Below are 20,619 nucleotides of genomic sequence, written 5' to 3'. Positions count from 1 at the left end.
TTCCTGGCCAACTTAGTTCTGCCATTTCCTGATACTTGAGTGTTTGACAACCTATGTAGCTTTTATTTTAATTTAGTTCCTTAGGTTTTCTTCCTGTCATTTATAAACAAACTCTATTATTTACAAATATGTGTTACTTAAAATTAGAAACCAAGCAAGATGCTAAAGGACTACGATTGTGCTTCTCCAGGTGCTGTTGTAACAATTACAGCTCCGGTCAACATGAATGTAGACAGTCTCCAGTCCTTGTCATCCGATGGTGCTACTTTGGCTGTTCAGCAAGTTATGATGGCAGGGCAAAGTGAGGATGAGTCTGTAGACAGCGGTGAAGATGACGGAGGAGATCTCTCAACAACAAATATCAGCGGGCTGGTCTTGGATAACAGCGATTCTCTGCAGTAGGAAGCAAGAGAGTGTGACAAAATGTTTAGGAAAAAGAATGGACTGACTGACTGACTTTTTATAGTTTGCACAGCAAACATTTTACACAAGTTTTATTTCTAATATGTTTTATATGTAGATATAGAAGGGTGCACTTTTTGTATTTCATAGTAAGCTTAAAGAGTGTTTTTGCAGGTGCAGCAACTTCTTTCAAATGTGTTATTTCTTTTCCTTTTCTTATTTCAGAAAAGTATATCTAGTAATATAAAGAACCACGTAAGCACCCCTTTGTTCTATGAATTGGAAGTGCTGCAGTTTCTAAAGAATTATGCAGTTTTCAATTAGTGCTGTTATTTAACACAGCTCTTGATGGGCCGGTGATGTAAATTTAAAGCATGTGACACTAGTGTGTGGAACTTGATCATTAAGTTAGATGCATATATTTGAAAGATGCTTCTGCACCTTAAAAACTGCTAGTCTGAGGTGGACAGCAACACACATAAAAGGAAAATGTTGATGTGTGATTCAGTAGCGAATGTATGGCAATTTAAATAAGTTTAGTTTCTCTCATAGTCCATGAGCCTGTTTATCATTTGCTATAAAAACTCCTATTTTTACCTTGCCGGGGTTATTGGATAAAAAATATTTTTATAAATTCTCTAGGAATTGGGATGACAACTGTATTAAGCAGGAAGGAAAAAAAAAAGGAATTTCCAGAGGGGAAAAATAAATATTTAGTATTCCTATTTGGAAGGTCTGAAAACTGACAAAATTTAATAAACAAGCCTACACTAGCATTCTATGATTCTCAGCTATCCCACAGTAATATACTATATTTGATAAGAGCATAAGAAGGGCCCACTGTTTGATGGGGTTTTGATACTGTCAAACATTGATTTATATTATGTGTAAACTAATACTCAAATTACATTAACTCTGTATCTAGACTTGTATCTGAAGATATTTGCTAAATGAGTATTCAGGTAAGTAAATTCAAGTACCCACAACTTTTCCAGTTATTAGAAAAATGTAACAGTTTCTAGTTTGTACAACTGAATCTGAAAAATGAGAAGTTGCCTACTCTACAGTCATGAATTCTGCTATCACTCTGCTATTTTATTGCATTTGAAATATTTTCCCCTAATACAAAAAGAAATCTAACTTACGGATTTATATAAAATTTCTTCAAATCTGAAGGTTACTACTAGAATATACAGCAGGCTTTATTAGAGTAGAAAATCCTTGTGTGTCATTTAAAAACTAAGAGCTAGTGATGAAAATGTGCTTTTTTTGTGGTAACAGTTAATTTCTTTTTTTCCTAAAGTTTGGAGTCTGTGTCTGTCTATCCATGAACACTTACTTTTGGAACTTTGTATTTCCCACTGTTAAGTACAAATAACAGACTCCAAGAGTCTCGAGGTTTGATCTACATCCTCTTCTCCCCCTGTCCATTTGTCACAGTGTCGGGTTAGATCAAAGCCAGAACTTCCTCCTCATTTAGACAGTATCTAGTCATGTTTCTAACATGACAAGGAAAAAGGTGTTAGCTTTTAGAATCCTTAGACATTGTATTTGAACAAAGCCCTTTGACAGATGCAAGTGTTTAATTGAATTCTTAATTTCTGCTTCGCAAAACACTCAGGCATGTGCTTAGGTCCTGTGGATTTCAGTAAGATTAACACATGTACTTCTTGACATGCTTAAATGGTTGGACACTGGTCTTTAAAGATTGTCTTCCAAGGCAAGTATAAGGTGTTGTGAAGAGAAACTTCAGGAAGAAATCTCAGTAGCATTTGCATACATACATGGAGAATAATACTAGTTTTCAATTACTAGTAGCCATTTTGAAAAATTGGCGTTGCGTTTTACTCAACACGGGCAATGTTTCTGCTGTGGCTTTCGCTTACTCTTGGCTGAGGATCTTGCTGCTTAGTTGCAATACTCTAATGATCTCTTCTGCTGGAGTGGTAATTTCTAAAGAATTTGTTTCCTTCTAACTTTTCTGCTTTGCCACTAATGTGTCATGTTTGTTAAAGAGCACAGTAAATGAATAATGAAAGATTTGATTAGTAAGGCCTTGATGTGGTGTAACTATATCAAAGGCTATTGTCAAATCCAGTTAGACCCAAAAACTTTTAAAAAGACAGATATCATGTATAAATCATGCTCCTTTGGAAACATTCAACCTACTGCTCCTACAAAGGATACCTGAGATGACTAGAACAGAGAGACAGAGTCTGTTTTTTTCTTTGTAGTTGTTTTCAATTTAACGCCATAAATGTTTTGTCCCCCCCACAGTTTCTGTTACGTAGCAGGTTATATTTGTCATTTTGTTGGGGGTTTTTATTCAGCTACCCTTACTCATACTTAATCCTTGTACCTCTAGCACTTAGGCAGATGGATACTCTACTTCTGAGTGTGTACAGGCCTATGGACAAATACAGGCTTTTCCAAATCAGCCTTTGCTGGAGGAACAGGCTGTTTCTCACCATCTCCTTTCCCTCCCTGACCAGGTGTTGCTGCCTCAGATCTACCAGCAGAGCTTTCCCCAGCCCCCTTGGAGGTAGCCGGGGAAGCAGCTCAGCCGGCAGAGCTGTTGGGGTAGGTAGCAAGGAGCCGGCAGTGAAGGGAAGGGTAAATCAAAATAGGCAAAACTTCTATGGTTTGAAGATAATGTGGAAATGGCCATTTTCCCACACTTCAAAAACCAGGAGAACTGAGATCTTAAAAAGAGGGTATTAAAACTCTGTAATATCTGTACAGCTGGCTGGAAGGGGGTTCATTCAGGAACATGTAGTTTATGTGCCACTTGTAACTCAGTTGGAAACAACCAGGCATCAGGGTTTGCAAGCTTCTGAAAGTTTATTTTTCAGAAAGAAACTGTTATCTGGTTAGCTTTTTTATTCCCTGTACCTTATATGCACCAGAAGTTTTATTCTTCTGAAATATTTGTGACCTTGTCTTCAGCTCATTTATCAATACTTGGAAAATGAAGCTGACAGAATCTACTGTGAAGAGGGGAATGGTGGAATAGTTTTACTATCAAATTAGAAACATAAAAACATAGGGACATGAATTCCTAAAACTGAAAAGGCTTTACCAATGTAATCAAAGCTATTGCTTAATATATGGAACTCAAACTGTCTTTTAATTCAGTGAGAATTCTGTAGTGGGTATGAACTGCACAGAAGTGCTTGTTCTTCTCACATTTTGGGTTTATTTTGTGGTTTGTTTTGGGGTTTTTTTTTGGTTGGTTGGTTGGTTTGTTTTTAAAAAAGAAATAATGTTCTTCCTATTTTGCTGTATAAGAAAGATTTCTGGTTTAAGCAAAACATGACTATTCAGGAAAGGTACATGTTTACTTTTGTTTAAAAACTCTTTACAGGGGACCTAACTTTAAACCCGTGTGTAATTCACTCCTACTGCCAATTGAAGTCATATTCATATACAATAGAACTAATTTGTTTTTAAAATCAGCGTAATTCTTCTGCAGTTATGATTATTGAAACTTCTAATATTTTTTTCAACATAATCTAGCTCATTAACCCCAAACAGGGTTCTCAGTCCAATTTTTCCAAAATTTCTATAACAGGCAAGGCAATTTCTGGTTGTTTTTTACTAAAATGCAATGTTTCTAAAGTTAAATCAATTCCAAATTGATCAGGATATATTTTTAAATAATTGTTCTAAAGAAATAGTCATATTGGTGAACATTTAGAGCCAACAGGCTCTGGCTCTGCAGAGTTTCCTCGGTCTGGATATTGGGTCAAAGTGGAGTCCTGCTGACCTCCTGGCAGCTCTGTAAGGCTGCGTGTCAGGCTGCGTTTACCTGCAAGAGAATTGGTTCCTTCTCCTGGTCCCTGATCACTATTAGGAACATTTTGCAGAGCCCTGCACCTTTACCTTGCCTGCATACCTAGATTTTCTTCTGGTGGAAAACCAGGCTATGATTGAATGGCTTAGAAAGGCAGGAATTCTTGTTCTGGTGAGCACCACATATCATTTTGATGTTCAAAACATGGCCAGAACGCAGACCTACACTGAGGAACTGGAGTTCCCGGTTCTTGTGCTTTAAAAGTAGCATCAGGTTTATGGATAGTCTAGCAGAGTAAGGGCCACAAAGACTTAGGGCATGAACAACATCTATTTGTTTCTCTAATCACATGGAAAAACAAGGTAGTTCAGCTTCTTGACTGTATGAACTTGACAACCCAAAGGAAGATACAAAGCCTTTCCAAGGGATGGTACGTTCATAAAACCATTAGACTTGTGGCACTTAAACATACAAACAAACAACACACCAAAACACCCTGGTAGTTTGAAAAACTGGAAGACATGCATTTAATTGTAATTAAAGTTGATTTAAGATTTATTTTCTGATGCTGAGTTGTCTTGGGAGAAAAAAAAATGAATAAGCATTTGTCTATGCAAGACATAAATGTCAAAAATGTGTGAATTGCCCATTTTTAGGTGCTGTATTGTTATTATCTGATTCCTGTTACATTGATTAGTCTTTTAAACCTTACAGCCTTATATTCAGCTTAGTTTTTAGAGTTGAATAGGTAAAATGTAGTTTTGAAGTCCTGTTGGAAATGTAACTAACATTCATTCCCTCATGAAAATCTTGCATGTTAAACAATGAAATGTTTCCGTTCCCTAATAATATATTGAAACTCTCACCACCTCCTAAAACCAGAGCATATCCATGAAAATGCTGATTTAATTGTAGTGTGCAAAGGATCAAATCATCAGGTTCGTGCTGAATACACTTTGCTCTTTACTGTTCATGGTAGCTGAATAGTAAAAGCAGATTGGTTTTGCCGAACTCAGTGTGGGTTCCTCCCCCATCCCACCCCTGACCTTGGCTTGCTAAGCTCCTTCAGGTTGTTTTTGGGCTGTTTAATTTTTAAGTCCTGAAGTAACTTGATCATCCAGTGTAAAGTGTAGTGAAATTGGCACTAATGTGCTTTTAAGTGGTTGCCCAGATCATGTTATTTGTTCATTCCTGTCACCTGGAAATAGAAAAATCTGTTCCTCTTCTGTGACTTCAGCTCTCTAGTACCTGCTGAGTGGTCACAGGTGTTTTTTGCCAGAGAAAAGCAAGGTGCGAGAAAGCAGTGGAATGCCTTACCAGCCTTGGAGACTGACAGAAATCGCCCATAAATGTTTCCATTAATTAGCAACGTTTGACTATACAGTTGACAATCTATAAATTGTGAACCCTGTAACTTTTTTTTTCCTTGATTGTTAAGGGATTTTGAAGGAACTGATCTATCAAGGGATAAACTTAAAAATGAGAATATGCTTCATGGATGATTTATTTTTACACTACTGTTCTCTGTGAACTGAAAAAGCACATTTTTAAAGCAAAGCATTTGCGTTACTTTAACATTAAAAGTATTGTTTGGCTGAAAGAAAAATTTGTTTTCAAGATGTCATGAGCACAGTTTCAAATGAGTTAAGCAGTTCTTGGCCAGGAACAATCCTTGGCCTTTTTATTTGTTTGGGTTTTCTTATTTATGCAAATGAAGAAAAATGTTTACTAGTTCTTACCCGTATGGGGATTTTTATTACGCTTTTGTAATGCAGGAGCAGCTTCCATAAAAGAATTAGCAGGTAAATAGTCCATAATGTGTATGACTTTGGGGTTCTTTTTGTTGTTGTTTTGAAATTGTTAATTAAAATGGCATGGACATCAAACTTTCAATAATGGTTCCAAGCATATATGGTAGCAACTTACTTGAAAAGACTTCCCCTTGTGCGAATCCCATGTGTTAACTTGTTTAGCCAGATAGACAGTAGTGCATTTCTAAGATTTCCATGTTCGGCCAGGTCAGAAACCTTCAGGAAATGAGCAGCCTTTTTATTACAAGATAGCGATTCCTCTCTAGCAAGAAACTCAAACTCGTTTCATCCATCGTGCATGAGTCTTACTCAGCAAAGATGAAGCCGGACGTGGGTGCTCTGAAGATACGACGCACTTCTGCTCAGCACTGAAGCATTATTTATTCCTACTCCTGCTTCTCGGGATCTGGCATGGTGACATCCAGGTGGGATCCCCAAAAAGTCCATCCCTGAGCCCCATACCCTCACCTGGAGGGGCTGTGTGAGACCCCACTGGCTGGAGCTGGTACAGCCTCCCGGTGCTGTGCCAAAGTTCAGCAGCTTTTTACTTCCTCCAGAGCATGTCCCCAAGGAGTCTGACTCATATTTCGTTTTTAAAGAGTTAATCTGTGATTAACTGAGCAGTATGTGTTCTAAACACAGGAGTATTTGATTGTTTCTTTGTGCAACATTAAATGAGTGCCTGAGAATAACTCCTGGTGATAACGTTGGAAATAGTCCGGTGCTGCCGAGGAGCAAAGTTTTCCTTAATTTGAAGAGAAACCAACCAAAAATAAAAACTGTAAAGCAGATTGTTTCACCTGAGGTATGTCCAGTATAGTGTATTCCTAGACTTCTGTTTTGAAGTTCCCCTGAATGATAAATCCCCTTCTTTAAGAAGTTACAGGAATTGGAAGCATAGTCCTAAGTAAAAACCAAGCCTATTTACTTCTGTGGAGCACCTGTTTACAAAACAGTAATCTTTTGGTATGTAACTTAGGGCTATTTCTAAATACCCCTCTTTGTAGAAAACCAGAGATGAAACAAAGGGAAATAAACTCTACTGCAGTGTAAAATGAGGATTCTGCAAAAAAATCACAGATAAGGCTGGAACACGTACTAGGTACTGTATTATGTATTTAAAATCTGTATTTAAATTCATGGCAGTTCAGAGTGTGCAAGGTATACAGGATTAAGGCTGTGGTATAAAATATATATATATATATATATATAAACAAACCACCATTTACGTACTGTGACCTTCACAGGTCAGGTTTGGTTTGTCCCCCTGATGCAACTAAGATGTGATCTGGAGTTTACAGAGTAATCAGGGAAAATCTATGGATATTTATCATCTCTGGTCTTTGGACTTCTGTGTCACAGCTGGTACAGAAGATCAGGCCCATGGACCCACTCCTGGCTGTTATTCACAGCATGCTTTTTTTAACATTGGTCACTGAATCCTAAATATTGACTGATGCATATACTAAATGTGAACTGTAATAAAATTTAATTTAGAGGAAGTTTTTAAGATCATTTTAAAACTTAGTTTTTTAGTAGTTGTGAAAAATATGCAGATCATACTTAAGAAGTTAGTGATTCACTTATGCCATTTTTGCTGTGCCTGCTCCCCTGCAGCCTTTCACTATGAGCTACAAAATGTAAAGACTCTCCTGAACGTCTACACATTTATCAAATTATATTTACTATGTATTTCTGCGTAGCTCAGTTTATCACCTTGTTTGGTCTTTAAGATTTAGACCACTTACTTTCAGCAGAGGGTAGCACACAGAAAAGACAAGGAGAGTTAATTATATGTGCAAATACATAAGCAAAATCAATTACTGCACAGGTGCTGTTTTTTCTAAGATACTTAGGAGTATATATGGCTCCTTGGGTGACATCCAGATTAAGGCCAGGAAGGAAAAAGAGAAAGAGTATTTCTGCTACTGATGTCTTACTGTATTGTAATATTGGAACAAGAGGGTGATTTTCTATATATATATATTTATATATATATATATATATACACACACACACACAAAAGGACTACATTGCACAGCTGATTCTGACTAACTTTCTTAATTTAGTACTATGGCTGGATTGAGACCTGAAAGCTCTTGAAAAAAATCAAGAAGCATCATCAAATGAAACACAGAATTGCAAAACTCCAGAGATTTTGTGGAACTGGGTTGGCGTTCATTAGGTAATACCTGTGCTGCATTTTCAGCTTTTCAAACGCTGGGGAAACGCTACTCCTGGCTCACTTGTAAATGCAATGACACTTTAAGCAGCTACAGAAATAATCATTTTCCTCCAAGATCTTTCATAGAACAATTTTTTTGTTGTTTCCCCTCCTTTCCCTCCTTTGAAAGCTGGTAACAATCCCTGATTATATACACTACAATCATTCTGTCTCTTGAGCTTTTCAACTCCGAGTAGTTGCTGAAGAGTGACTCTGCAGATGACTCCAAGCCAGCTCTGCTGGAAAAAGCCCAACAGCTCTACAGAGCTGACTTGTGGATGCTGCCATGAATGCAGCATTGGAATGATAACTAAAAATAAGCTGTTCCTTAGCATAGATGCACAACGTTAAAAATAAATCACTTTAGCCGTAAAACAATTGGTATGTTATTTTCCCACATGAATGTGTGCCATTTTTGTCACATAGATGCTTTTTTTATGCTTGTGTTGCCCCAGTAAAAGGTCCTAGGCATAGAAATATGCATATTTTAGTACTCTGCAGCACAAAATATGCACTTGTTAGGGAAACATGGAAAAAAAACCCTTCCCTACAAAATAATGCAAATCCTTAAAGAAATTACACTTAATAAATGGTCAGAAAAACCCGTTTCAGTTTCAAATTTCAGACATAAAATATACACTGCATCAAGTGTGCATATATTGAGTTTGCCCTGAAAATCATTACCAGCAAATCTCTCTTCTCATGCAGCCCCTTGCTCGCTGTTCTGTAATTTTGATTAAGATAACACAAGTCTCAGCTCCTCTGCTTTTCCCAGAGGCTTCTGTTTTAAATGCCAGATCTGCATTTTTGGTCCCCCCTGCCCACCCACACGGAGGAAGGAAAGGCTGTTACTCTATAACACAGAGAACATCTTATCAGTGGGACTTCTCTTAATACCAAGCAATATTGTTTGCAGTTTCTTTTCTAAATACCTCCATGATTTTTCACTGTGATGTTGAACCAAAGGGATATGAGTTGACGTTGCATTTAAAAAAACAAAAAACAACTCTGTTTCAGCTCAATGTCCTGGTGTAGGTCAACTTTTATTTCATACTGTTTTTATGTTGACCCAATCACATTTGTGTGTGTGAGTAGTTCTTGTCCCTGTGCTGCTTTTATGTTAGTATGTTGCATCATTACCCCACCAGCAGACATGTCAGGGCAACCCTACGCCCTTAAAATTTCCTATAAGGAACAGATTCAAAAGATGGTGTCAAATTTTGCCTCTGTCCCTGCCCCAAATTTTAAATAAAATTAATTTCTAGAGGGATGAAGTCAGCCCATTACCAACACTGGGTGGGTTCACTTTAGTTAAATTAGGGGATCCTCTAGGAAACTTCTGTCAGATTTGTCTCATCCTGATCAGAAATCACAAGTTCATAACCTGCTTCAGGATCACAATTTCTGATCATTTAAGAGCAGAATCGCTAGACAAAATGTCAGGCAGCCATCCCCCTAAAGCTGGGCTTTACAGATGCAGGCTGGCAATGGGAGCAGCAGGGATGCTGGAGCTGTTTGGTGACCCCCCCAGAAGGAATCCCCTTCTCCTGGCAGGGTGTCAGGGAAGGTAGAAGGACTTGGGTGAACACTCAGACTTCCTGGCGCTGGGTAGAGTTGTGTTGAAAGGCCACCTCCGAATAGGCTTTCGTTAATTTTTTACCCTGCTATTTTACAGCCTCATGAGGCAGGAACTGAGAGGACGTGTTAAAAGGACAAATACCCAAAACATGGTTGTATTTAAATCAATGATTAAATTATTAATACAATGAAGAAAGGGCCCGTCAGTTCCACAAATAACTAAGCAACAGGAATGATCTTTCACAAAGTTACGGGACAGCAAAGAACACAAACAACCCCACCCATCTTGATTATGCTACATGTAAAATGAGTTCTCTTTAGGACCTGCAAATTTCAGCTTTTGCTTCAATTTTCAGGGCTTTTTTAGGGAGGCATAAGAGTTTGTATGCTGCTTTGTATTTAAGAAACATGTATGGCTCCTTACTTGCAAATGTGTCTGGCTGTGATGCAAAGTTACAGCAACCATGCGAACAAGTAGCCACAAAACTACGTCGATGTCCAGGCCATGGGGAAAATTTGAGCTGGAAAAATATAAAAAACAATACCAGCAATACTGTGTCCAAAATGTAGACAAGCACACAGGTGATTAATATTGGAGAATCCAGGATAACACCCATTCAAATAAAGCATGCTAAAAACCAAGACATTAAACTTAAGTGAATAAATTCTAACAACTGGATGGTGCATTGTCTTTGAACGGTTTGTTTTGTTTTGTTTTTCTCGCTAGGCTGGTACAGCTGTTCATAGAAAAAAGTAACATACTGTGGTTTTTTATTTAAACATCATGAAATGTGGACAGAGATCCTGTGCGACTTGTAGGCAGAAGCTAGAGATGCAAGCTTGTCCGCCAACCAGAGGTGGTGGAAGAGCAAAGAAACTGTTCACCACCTCTGATGGGTGGCTTGCAAAGGAGCTGGTGGGGACGTTTGAGCACAGATGTTTGAAAAATAACTCCTTGTTGTTCCCGCGCTGACCCTGTATAAAGAGCATTCACACAAACCCAATATTGTTCAGGGATTGCAGTCTGTCAGTCATTCTCTCCTGTTCAAAGGTTATTAGTCATACAAGGAGGGGGAAGCCGCTTGACAGATAAGGTGGGTGACAAAGAATAAACAGCCTCAGCAGACCACCACCCCCCCAGGCGACCAGGACTCTGCACAAATCACTCGTGACTCCCCCCCAACAATCACTTGCAAACCCAATCACTGCACTTGCAAATGCATCCTGATTTCCTCAAGTGCTTGGAAAACACAAATGAGAGATAAACCCAGGGACTAAAACACCCGCCCCTTGCAAGCTTGTATAGAACATGAAATCATTCAGCTATCTGTAAATACCTGGATGACATTTAATTAAAGCCTGTAATGGGAGGAATTTCTAGTGCTGTGGGCTTCCGCGGCAGCACGGGATGTCTGGTGTCTGGTCTGTGAGGTGACAGTGAGCTTTAACCTTACTAAGATATTTTTTCATCCTCATGGAGAAGAGCGGTGGGGGAAGAGTCACTGGGAACAGGGAGTGACGTGCACGAGTCCAGGGGCTCCTCTTGTGCCAGAGCTGGGGAGCTCTGACAGGCAGCTGGACCTGAAGCACACAGGGGCACAAGCACCCTCGCTGCTCGGGGATGGCGATTTCTGACCCCCACTCCACAGCTCAGCTGCAGTAAAATCTGTGGTGGAAGAGATGTTGCTGCACATTCAATGCCTGCTTAGATCTGCAGTCACCACTACCTTCTCTGATAACCTTGTTGTCACAAGCGATGAGTTTCTCAACTCTGAACTGCAAAGCACGTGCTGCAGAAACTGCTGGGTGCCCGAAAATGACTTGACTTGGTGCCTCCTGTGGTTTTCCACACTGAGCAGGAGCACATGGTGACTTCTGGGGGGCTGTGCCACGCCTGGGTTTGCAGTGAGCACTTTTCCTCACCCAGATCAACCCTCAGGTTCACTGTGATTTTCTGTAAATCACACAAGCAGGAGGTGAAACTGCCAAGCACTTTGGTTCTGCAGGGGGGATGATGGCCACAAGAGTTCTCCTGCCAGCAGGGATAGGACAGGGAGCTTGAGAAGTGCAGAGAAGGTACCTGGGTTGGGGGGGGGGAACATTTTGTTTTCCCTGTTAAAGGCGTCCTCCGCCTCCTTTCCTGCTCCCTTGCTGCCCTGTCCCCGCAGCAGCCAGTCAGGACCAAGGCAAGGCGTAGCCTGGCTGCCCCAGCTCCACACCAAATACGTCCACTTATGTCCCCCGCACATCCCCTTTAGGTGCTATTAAACTGCCTAGTGCAAGGCCCCAAACCAGTAAGGCCCAGTTAGTCCCTGAGAGCCCTCTACAGCCCCAGGAAAAGTCCATACCGGGGGTCCCAGCCCACAACGAGCCCAAGGCTGTCGGTGTGGCGGCCATGCGGAGATGAACAGTGCGGCCACCTGGGTGCCCTTATTCCCCAAGCCCAGCTTTGAGCTGCAGTGGTTTTCCAGATATGCTGGGTTGCCAGGTCTCTGGCCAAGGCTCACCAAAGCCCAGGGCAGGGTCAGCCCCTGACAGCCCAAATTGACAAGAGACCCTTGTTTCATCTTGAAAAGCAAATTTGCCTCTTTCTTCCAACTTTTCTCTAACCTGTCACCTGAATCTCATCCGCTCAATCTTCTTTTGCAGCCAACCAGCATCAGACAGAGCACTAGAGAGGAATATGCAAAGGAGCCAGGGGCACGTTTAATGTTTCCAGGTATACCTGGGGCCAAGGGAACTGAAGAGAGGCTCGTCTGGCCCAAGTAACACCAGCTAACACACGAGGAAAGTATATGTGTGCTTGTCAGTAAAGTTTTCAAAAGTTTATTGGTAATATTGATTTTATGCAATGCCTTGAAGGATCACAGTTAACACTTGTTAACTTCTCAGCTTGATGAAGCTGTGTTTTTTATTACAGTCTTCCTGTACATATATATGTGTATGTATTTACATATGCCAAAGCATTCAGAAGATGCAGTTCTGCCATATGCTATATCTCCAGCAGCAGTAAGAGGAGGGCGTCAGTGGGGAGGACACAGTTAGTGACACACAATTTGGGGTATTCCTGCTGAACTGGGACAGACAGTGGGGCAGCCCTGGATAACTGCTTCATCGAGGTGGCTGTGAAGGATCGACCCTGGACTGCCAACATCTTTTATGCGGGTCTTCAAGGCTTTGCTCAGGAGGAGGGAGGCATGAGAGGGGTTTGCCTCCTCCTAAGAACACAGCCCTGTGTTAACACACGTACTCCCCCAAGCTCAAAAAAGCCTGGAGATGGGGATGTCGGTCAGCTTTCTGATTTTGGTCCCACCACTTTGAATTTGATGGAATTACAGGAAGCGAAAACCTGGATCCTAGGAGGAAGTTTATCCAACAAGTTGACTTAAGGCTGTGCTGTCTATACACTATATAAACATAAACACATAGAAAAGCACAAATCATCTTACAAATAAATAAATAACTGTGTTTGTTCCAGTTAGGTGCTAGCAACAAACAATCTAAGCTCTCATAGCCCACACCATGGAACAAACGTTACAACAGAGAAAGCTCACCCCCTATAGACACTTTGCCCTGGCGTATAAATTACATACAATGCAGCACCTCTCCAGTGCTCTGTGGCATGGCCATGTTCATTGCCGGGTCCTCTGGGACAGTGTGAAGCATTTAACACTTTTCAGTAAGGATGCCCCAAGGTGCAGAAAGCCTTCTGCTGCCAGCAGGGCTCCCCTGTCCCCCTGCCCTCAGCCGGCAGAGGGGAGAGGTTCACTCCTGGCTCTCTCTGCCGCTGCACTGCAGCTGGCCCCCCTCAGGGGGACACGTGCAAATCTGTGTGCCCCGGGTGGTGACGGTGCCAGCAGGCACCGCCATCTCCTCCTCATCATAGCAGACGCAGCGGGGGCAGCCGTCGGCCACAGGGCTGCCCACAGCCTGGCAGGTGGGCGGTACAGGGGAGCACTGAGGGGCACAGCTGATGTCCCCACTGGGGCCGCAGGTGCAGAGCTTGCGGGCAAAGTCGATGTAGAAGGAGCGGCCAGCGGGAACGCGGCCGCTGGTGAAGCCTTGAATCTCGCAGTCGCTCTCCAGGTAGGGGGGACAGGTGCAGGGTGGGGGGCAAGGGGGGCAGCAGCCCCCAGCAGCTGCAGTGGTCAGCCCCTCCAGGTCCTTCTCAGGGCATGGGGTGCAGGCGCTGGGGTCGCACGTGGGTTTTGGGGCAGCGCTGCAGAGCAGGAGGCAGGCGAGCGACAGGCGAAACGCACCGATGAGAGCCATGCTTCTGGGGAGAGAAAGGGAAGATACGTGCAGGTGTCATGCCAGGAGTGGGTGTGCTGAGCCCCCAAGGTCTGAACCCCCCAGGTTTAAAGTGAGCAAGACACAGCTGCCTCTACCCAGCGTGCCCATTAGCCATAGTTTTGATCATCGGCAGCTTGCTGGAACCAGGGTGGTTCACCTTAAAACACAAAGTCCCGTGCCCAGAAGTTTGTTCTGGCTCAACCAAGGACTCCTCCACCCATCAGCTCTTCAAGCCACTGCAATGTGGGGTAGCAAAGTGCCACCTTATGGCATGCACCAAGCATTGGCACAGCTGCCCCAGCCAGAGGGTGACGCTTGCCTCCATATTGATGGTGATAATTTACATTTAAGTGGCTAATTGTTCCTGGGAGGCATTCAGGCTTGGACACATGGAGAGGTCAAAGAAGCACTTTGGGTAGCTCGTCCTGGTGCCATTGCTGCAATCGGGACCCTGCTTCCCCAGGGAGGGGGTCTGGGTGTCAGCTCCCTCACGCTGTGCCACCTGCCACCTGGCAGCTCCCTGCCTGCCTTCTCCAGCCACCTCCCTCCCTCCTTCCCTCACGGAGTCACCCAGTCCTTGTTTCAACTCATGAAGCCTCCACTTCATCAGGTAGGTGTTTCAGATGTCAAGCAATCATGTCTGACTCTGCTTTTTGCTTTTGACAGTTTTTTGACCAGTCTATTTTCAACCAGAGCGCCGATCCCCTCCCCGTGCCTGCTCCCTCCTCCTGGACCTGCACCTCCTAGGATGCATAGCACTGCCTGGCAACTCATGCTGTCTCCCTTCTTTATTTTAATGCTAAGGATTTTTTTTTTTTTTGGACTTGCAGCTTTTCAGGACACTGCATTTATTTAAGTGCAGCTTTCAGATCCCTCCCCGCTACCTGTATGACCTTATGTCCTGCTGTATTAAATACGTTTGCTTCCCTCCCGCACTAGGTCCTTCCAGGCTGAATCCCTTCTCCAGCTGCCCAAATACCACCTTTGATTACAATTATATTTTCCTTTGTGATGTGTATTTGATGGCACAAATTTCCTACTTTTGCAGACATGCAACCACTTGCAAAAAAAAAAAAAAATCCAAATTGCATAACTATGGAAAAAACTTGAAAGCATGAACTCTTGTCCAACTTCAACGTGAAAAAAAGAGAGATCACACCAAATAATTATCTTTAAAGTCTTCCTGTTTCTAGAGCAAACTCTTGCTTGTTTAACTTATTGATAACTGTCCTTCATCCTTGCTATAAGTTACTGTCTGGCCCTTCATTTCATTCACACATTTTAAACTACCGGTTGCTTTATCATTGTTGCCAGAAGAGCGATCACTGTACCAAGCAGCACAGACCCCAGACTGGCTCCCCATGGAAAGGCTGCTGCTCGGCAAGGATCAGCCTTCCCCAGCCCCCTGCCTCAGGCTGCTCCCACCCGGCTTCAGCCACCCGGTTCCCCGGGCTTCACTCACGCACAGAGCAGGACACCACTCTCAGATACCATTAAGTCAAAGGCTCTGCACACCCTGCAGTCTCAATTACCTCTGAAAACTCCCACCCCACCTAGCAATGAAGTCGGGCTTCTGCAACACAGCCGATTCCCAGCAAAACCACAACACTGAATTTATCATTGAGCAGCTGCAGAGGGAACAGACTCCTGCTCCAGCCAGGCCACTTTTCCTGGTGAAAATGCTCATCCTCCCCCTAAGTTTTGGAACACCAGGCTGAGGCTGGCCAAGGTGCTCCCCTCCCAACCATGGCCACGGTGCTGGTTACCTGCAGGGTGTCCGGGCCAGGCGGGACAGGTGCTGGAGTGCGCTGCAGGACCCTGAGCGACGCCTCTGGTCTTGGCCCTGTAGCCTGCCCGGGACCTCTATTTATGTGCCACTGGCGGTGGCTCCATGATGAAACACTGGTGGGGGAGGAGGAGAGGCCTCCGTAACACAAAAGGTGGCTGGGCAGGGCCAGCAAGATGCTTATCTTGCTTGTGATGTTGGTTTAGTCTGACCGCAGACTAATCCGGCGTCGCCCAGCCATCCGCAGGTTGTCCGCAGGTCTGTCCTCTCTCCCCACGCCTCTCTTTGCAGACTGCAGCCAGGCTTTCTGAAGAGTCAGCATTCCCCTGTGTTTTGCACGCTACCAGAGGCATGGATGCTGGTGTCTAGAGGTAAAGCAAAACGATTTTAAAGCTTGAGACAACACTGGTGGAGAGCAGCCAGCTACAGGGTGATGCACCCCACGATGCTCCTCCACAGGCACCTGAGATGGGCATGGATCTTCCTGGGGCACTCTTTTTATCTCTGTCTCTACACACCTTAAGCCCTGCACAGCTGATTTCCTCTGGGTAAAGCTGTGGGAAGCCAAGACCATTCATCCAGTAGAGGAGGTTTGCATGGTTTTCATGTGTGGGCATGACCCACATGCCCTGACTGGCCAGGCAGCCCAAGCTACCCTGGGGCCATTTGTTCCTTCTGTTTCCCAGAGAGGTGGTAGATGCCCCATCCCTGGAAACATTCAAGGCCAGGCTGGACGGGGCTCTGAGCAACCTGATCTCCCACCTCTCTGGGCAACCTGTGCCAGTATTTCACCAGCCTCACTGTAGAAAGTTTCTTCCTCAAATCTAGACTGAATCTATCCTCCTATAGTTTAAAACCATTGCGCCTTGTCTTATAGTAACAGGCCCTGTTAAAAAGTCTGTCCCCATCTTTCTTATAGGCCCCTTTTAAGTACTGAAAGGCCACAATAGGTCTCCCTGGAGCCTTCTCTTCTCCAGGCTGAAGAGCCCCAACTCTCTCAGCCTGCCCTCACAGCAGAGCTGTTCCAGCCATCCGATCATATCGTGGCCTCCTCTGGCCCCTCTGCAACAGTCTTTGTGCACTGAGGGCTCCAGAGCTGGACACAATTCTCCAGGTGGGGTCTCACCAGAGCAGAGCAGAGGGGCAGAATGTGAGGCTGGCTCCAGCCCAGGTGGAGCAATCCTGAAACGCCTGGAGCTTGTGCCCAACTTTGTTAATTCCCACAACTCACAGTTAACATACAGAAGCCGTTGTAAATATCCTTGGTTACTATTCAGAAGTCACCTCACCTTCACTGAAGTGGAGCTCTCTGTCCCATAGCCTGCCCACAGCTGACAGCCGCTGCCCCATGGCACTGCTGCTGCTGCTGCTGGGAGCACTGGGGTTCGGGCTAAACCACAGGGGACATGAGGACTGCAAAGAGGTCCAGGGTGGCAGAAGTCTGGGCCATTGTTCCATGTCATTAGTTTGTCCTCTGCGTCTTCAGCTGGTTGTTGTTTCAAAACTGCCTCATTTTGCAGGCCCAGGTGAGCACACAGCCCCACACTCTGCGTGCTCAATGTGCCAGGCAGCAGCTGGCTCTGCAAGCAAACGTCCAGTTCAAACACGTCAAATATTTTATTTGTTTCTGTTCAAACTCACAGTAATTGTACATCTTTTACGTAAACATGCAACTTCTGAGAGGACAGCCCGTGAGCACGGATTGTCCCCTACAGCCTTGGTACTGCTAGACCAAAAGGAGAGCTGTCATAAGCCCTTGTTTGCACACACATGTATGCAGCAGCAGCCTGGAACTCTCATTCCTGCTGCAAAGCTCTTGGGTGCAACCCAGGGACCCTAGAGATTCCCTGAACCCCCAGGAAAGACCTGCCCAGCATGCAGGGACTTGTTTCCGTGTGCACTTAGAGGGGTTTGTTTTGGGACAGGGTGTCAGCAGTCTCCAGGCATAGACAGGTCACTCCCTTGAAGGGGCCTGTGTCTCTGGAGCAGCCCAAGGAGTGGTCTCACACCTGCCCTCTGAACCCATGAGCTGCCTTTGGGTCAAGAACCGTTCCACTGGGGTACTTGCAGAAGCGGTGGGGGAGCTGGGGCTTGGAGGGGAGGGTCCCAATCCCCAATGAAGAGGAGGCCCCTGCAAAGAGAGGTGTGTCCCTTGCTGTGGGGTGGAGGCAAATCTCCCCTCCTCTTACAGCCAGGTCTACCACAGAGGAGAGCATGGATATTAGGAAAAAATTCTTCATGGAAAGGGTTGTCAGGCACTGGGACAGGCTGCCCAGGGAGGTGGTTGAGTCACCATCCCTGGAGGTGTTTAAAAGACACACAGGTGAGATTCAGGCACATGGTTTAATGACAGTGTTAACATTGGACTCGATGATCTTGAAGGTCTTTTCCAATCTAAATGATTCTGTTTTACAGTGAGGGGCACCAGGAAGGGTCTGGTATGTCCCAGGCTTCAAAGTGGTCCAGATTCAGACTTAGTTCTGGGCTTCATGGCATTATGGGGCACTTAAAGACTTATTCATGTGAGTTTGGAATACGTTCATGGACAAATACACTTCAGCTTGCATCAGAGTTGCTAAAATAAATACAATACAATGAGGTCAAACTAATCAGTCTCTACTTTTTCTGGACAAATATGGTTATTACTCAAGTGAAAACTCGCAGAGATCTGCTATAGTTTGTGTCACTCAAGAAACAGAAGACAGTGGAGACACTCTTCCTAAATATAAATACTTCAGGATTCTATTATTTAATAGAAGTCTCAAACAAACTAGATTAGATTGAAAGTATGGACTAGGCACTTAGCAGCAACCCAAGATCAGAATTGTTTGTTGTCCCTTAGGGCAGTTGCCGAGACATATGGAAAGACTGCAAACTTCTTAGTGTCTTTTGAGAGCAATTCCCCCAAACCAGGTTTCATTGGTTCTTAGTTTGGTATCACAGCCCTCCTTTCGTATTTGCTTTCATTTGTGGTTTTTTTCACCCGTGGCAAATGGCTCTTCTGATCTTCATTATCAGTTCTCGGAACACAACATTCAGACAGCAACCTTAAGATCAACCTCTCCTTTGCCTCTGCCCCTTGATAACGAGCTCTCAGGATGCATGTTCGTGAGATAAGTGTTACAGGACACAGGGATGCAGCCGTATCCCCTCTCTCAGATACTGTAGCATGAGAATGAGTCATCTTGAATGGGCTCTGTTCACTGCCACGTCCTGTGGGACAGTGCCCGAGACAACCGGTGCCACCGGCTCCCCCAGATGTGAGGAAAGAGCTTTCCAAAGGCCAGTTGCTGCTACAGGAGTGACCATTCCCTACCCGCCCAGCACCTCATCCTCCCTGCCTCTCACAGCCCTTGACTGTCCCTTCTCATCTCTCCTGTCCAGTTCCTCACCTTTCACATACTGAGGTGCCACATCCCACTGGTTCCCCCCTCCTCATCACTCCTCTGGGGCCCTCCATGGCCTGCAAACAGAACTGTGGGGGAGAGGAGAAGGAGGGTCTCCCAGGGGTGCCTGCAGCCCTCCTCATGGGGGTTGGAGAGGGGCAGGAGAGTGCAGCCATGATGTGGCTTGCCCCAGCCCTGGTTCTCTGGTGGTGGAGATGTGGGTCCAGCCCCAGTGGGACCAGGGTGATTTGCAGCAGCTGCAACACTAGCAGTGCATCAGTACCTACTGCTGGAAAACACACCAAACCCCCCCCACCTGCTAAAATCTGGGTGATAACAACCATAGAATCATGGAGTGGTTTGAGTTGGAAAGGACCTTCAAAGGTCATCTAGTCCAACGCCCCTGCCATGAGCAGGAACATCTTCAACTAGATCAGGTTGCTCAGAGCCCCGTCCAGCCTGGCCTGGAATGTCTCCAGGGATGGGGCATCTGCCACCTCTCTGGGCAACCTGGGCCAGTGTTTCGCCACACTCATTGTAAAAAATTTCTTCCCCATGTCTGGCCTGAATCTCCCCTCCTTCAGTTTAAAATTATTCCCCTTGTCCTATCGCAACAGGCCCTGCTAAAAAGTCTGTCCCCATCTTTCTTATAAGTCCCTTTTAAGTAAAGTTCAATCATCCCTTTCCCACCCCCACCCTCCCCCTGTGTTACCTCTCCTGCACTGGGACGTTCCATGCAACAACACACGGCAATTTCTTTAGTTATCTTCTCTTTAGTGACATTCTGGGTGGCATTTAGCAGACAAATAGTTATTACATTACAATTTTCACCTAGTCATTTTGAGAAACAATCAGCTGCATGAGACCAGCAAGCACCCTCAGCTGGGTGTCTCAGGCTTGGGGCGGCATGCCTGGCCCTGCCAGAGGAGCAGAGTGGGGTGCAGCCAAGATGCTCTGCTACTTCTCGTTTCGGCTGATGAAGGTGAGGAGGTCCATCGCTGTGACCACACCAAACACCATCTGCTTCGTGAAGGAACTGCCATTTCCATTGACTGTGAGCACAGAAAATACCAGTTTAGTGAAACAAAAACAAATAAAAAACAACCACCAAACAACCAAAAACAAACAAAAAACCTAAAACCAAACCAAAACCAAAATGAAACAAAAAGCCACATAAAAACAAGCAAACAAGCACCCTCCTCACCCCCAGCTTTGCAGAGGCTGCTATTCATTTATTAAAATAAAACATTAATGGATACAGCAGCTGTCTCTGCTCTGCCTCAACAGAAATGACTGATGCAGCCTCAGCCTGGGATCACGTCAGGGAGGTTTTCGCTGCAAATAAT

The 20,619-nt window shown here is 44.4% G+C and overlaps 2 protein-coding genes across 5 annotated transcripts in view; one reads left to right on the top strand and one right to left on the bottom strand.

The window, feature by feature from the left end:
* Window positions 1–7,167, top strand: part of PKNOX1 (PBX/knotted 1 homeobox 1) — a 45,728-nt gene extending 38,561 nt beyond the window's left edge. For 3 of the 4 annotated variants that reach the window (XM_082043691.1, XM_082043693.1, XM_082043692.1), the window contains exon 13: window positions 191–7,167. In XM_082043691.1, coding sequence (XP_081899817.1) covers window positions 191–402 — 212 coding nt within the window. In that variant the 3' untranslated portion in view covers window positions 403–7,167. The remainder of the gene's footprint in view (window positions 1–190) is intronic. The other variant, XM_082043694.1, reaches the window with a different exon arrangement.
* Window positions 7,168–20,163: 12,996 nt separating this feature from the next.
* The window catches only part of LOC309453113 (cystathionine beta-synthase-like), a gene marked incomplete at its 5' end in the record, with an annotated part of 31,397 nt that continues 30,941 nt past the window's right edge, over window positions 20,164–20,619 (bottom strand). The window contains one exon of the mRNA XM_082076313.1: window positions 20,164–20,325. Coding sequence (XP_081932439.1) covers window positions 20,231–20,325 — 95 coding nt within the window. The 3' untranslated portion in view covers window positions 20,164–20,230. The remainder of the gene's footprint in view (window positions 20,326–20,619) is intronic.

Source organism: Streptopelia decaocto, assembly GCF_964273445.1.
Source record: "Streptopelia decaocto genome assembly, chromosome: 1".
NCBI lineage: Eukaryota > Metazoa > Chordata > Aves > Columbiformes > Columbidae > Streptopelia > Streptopelia decaocto.
The sequence above is the reverse complement of the archived record's forward strand: the minus strand, read 5'-3'. Positions and strand labels throughout refer to the sequence as shown.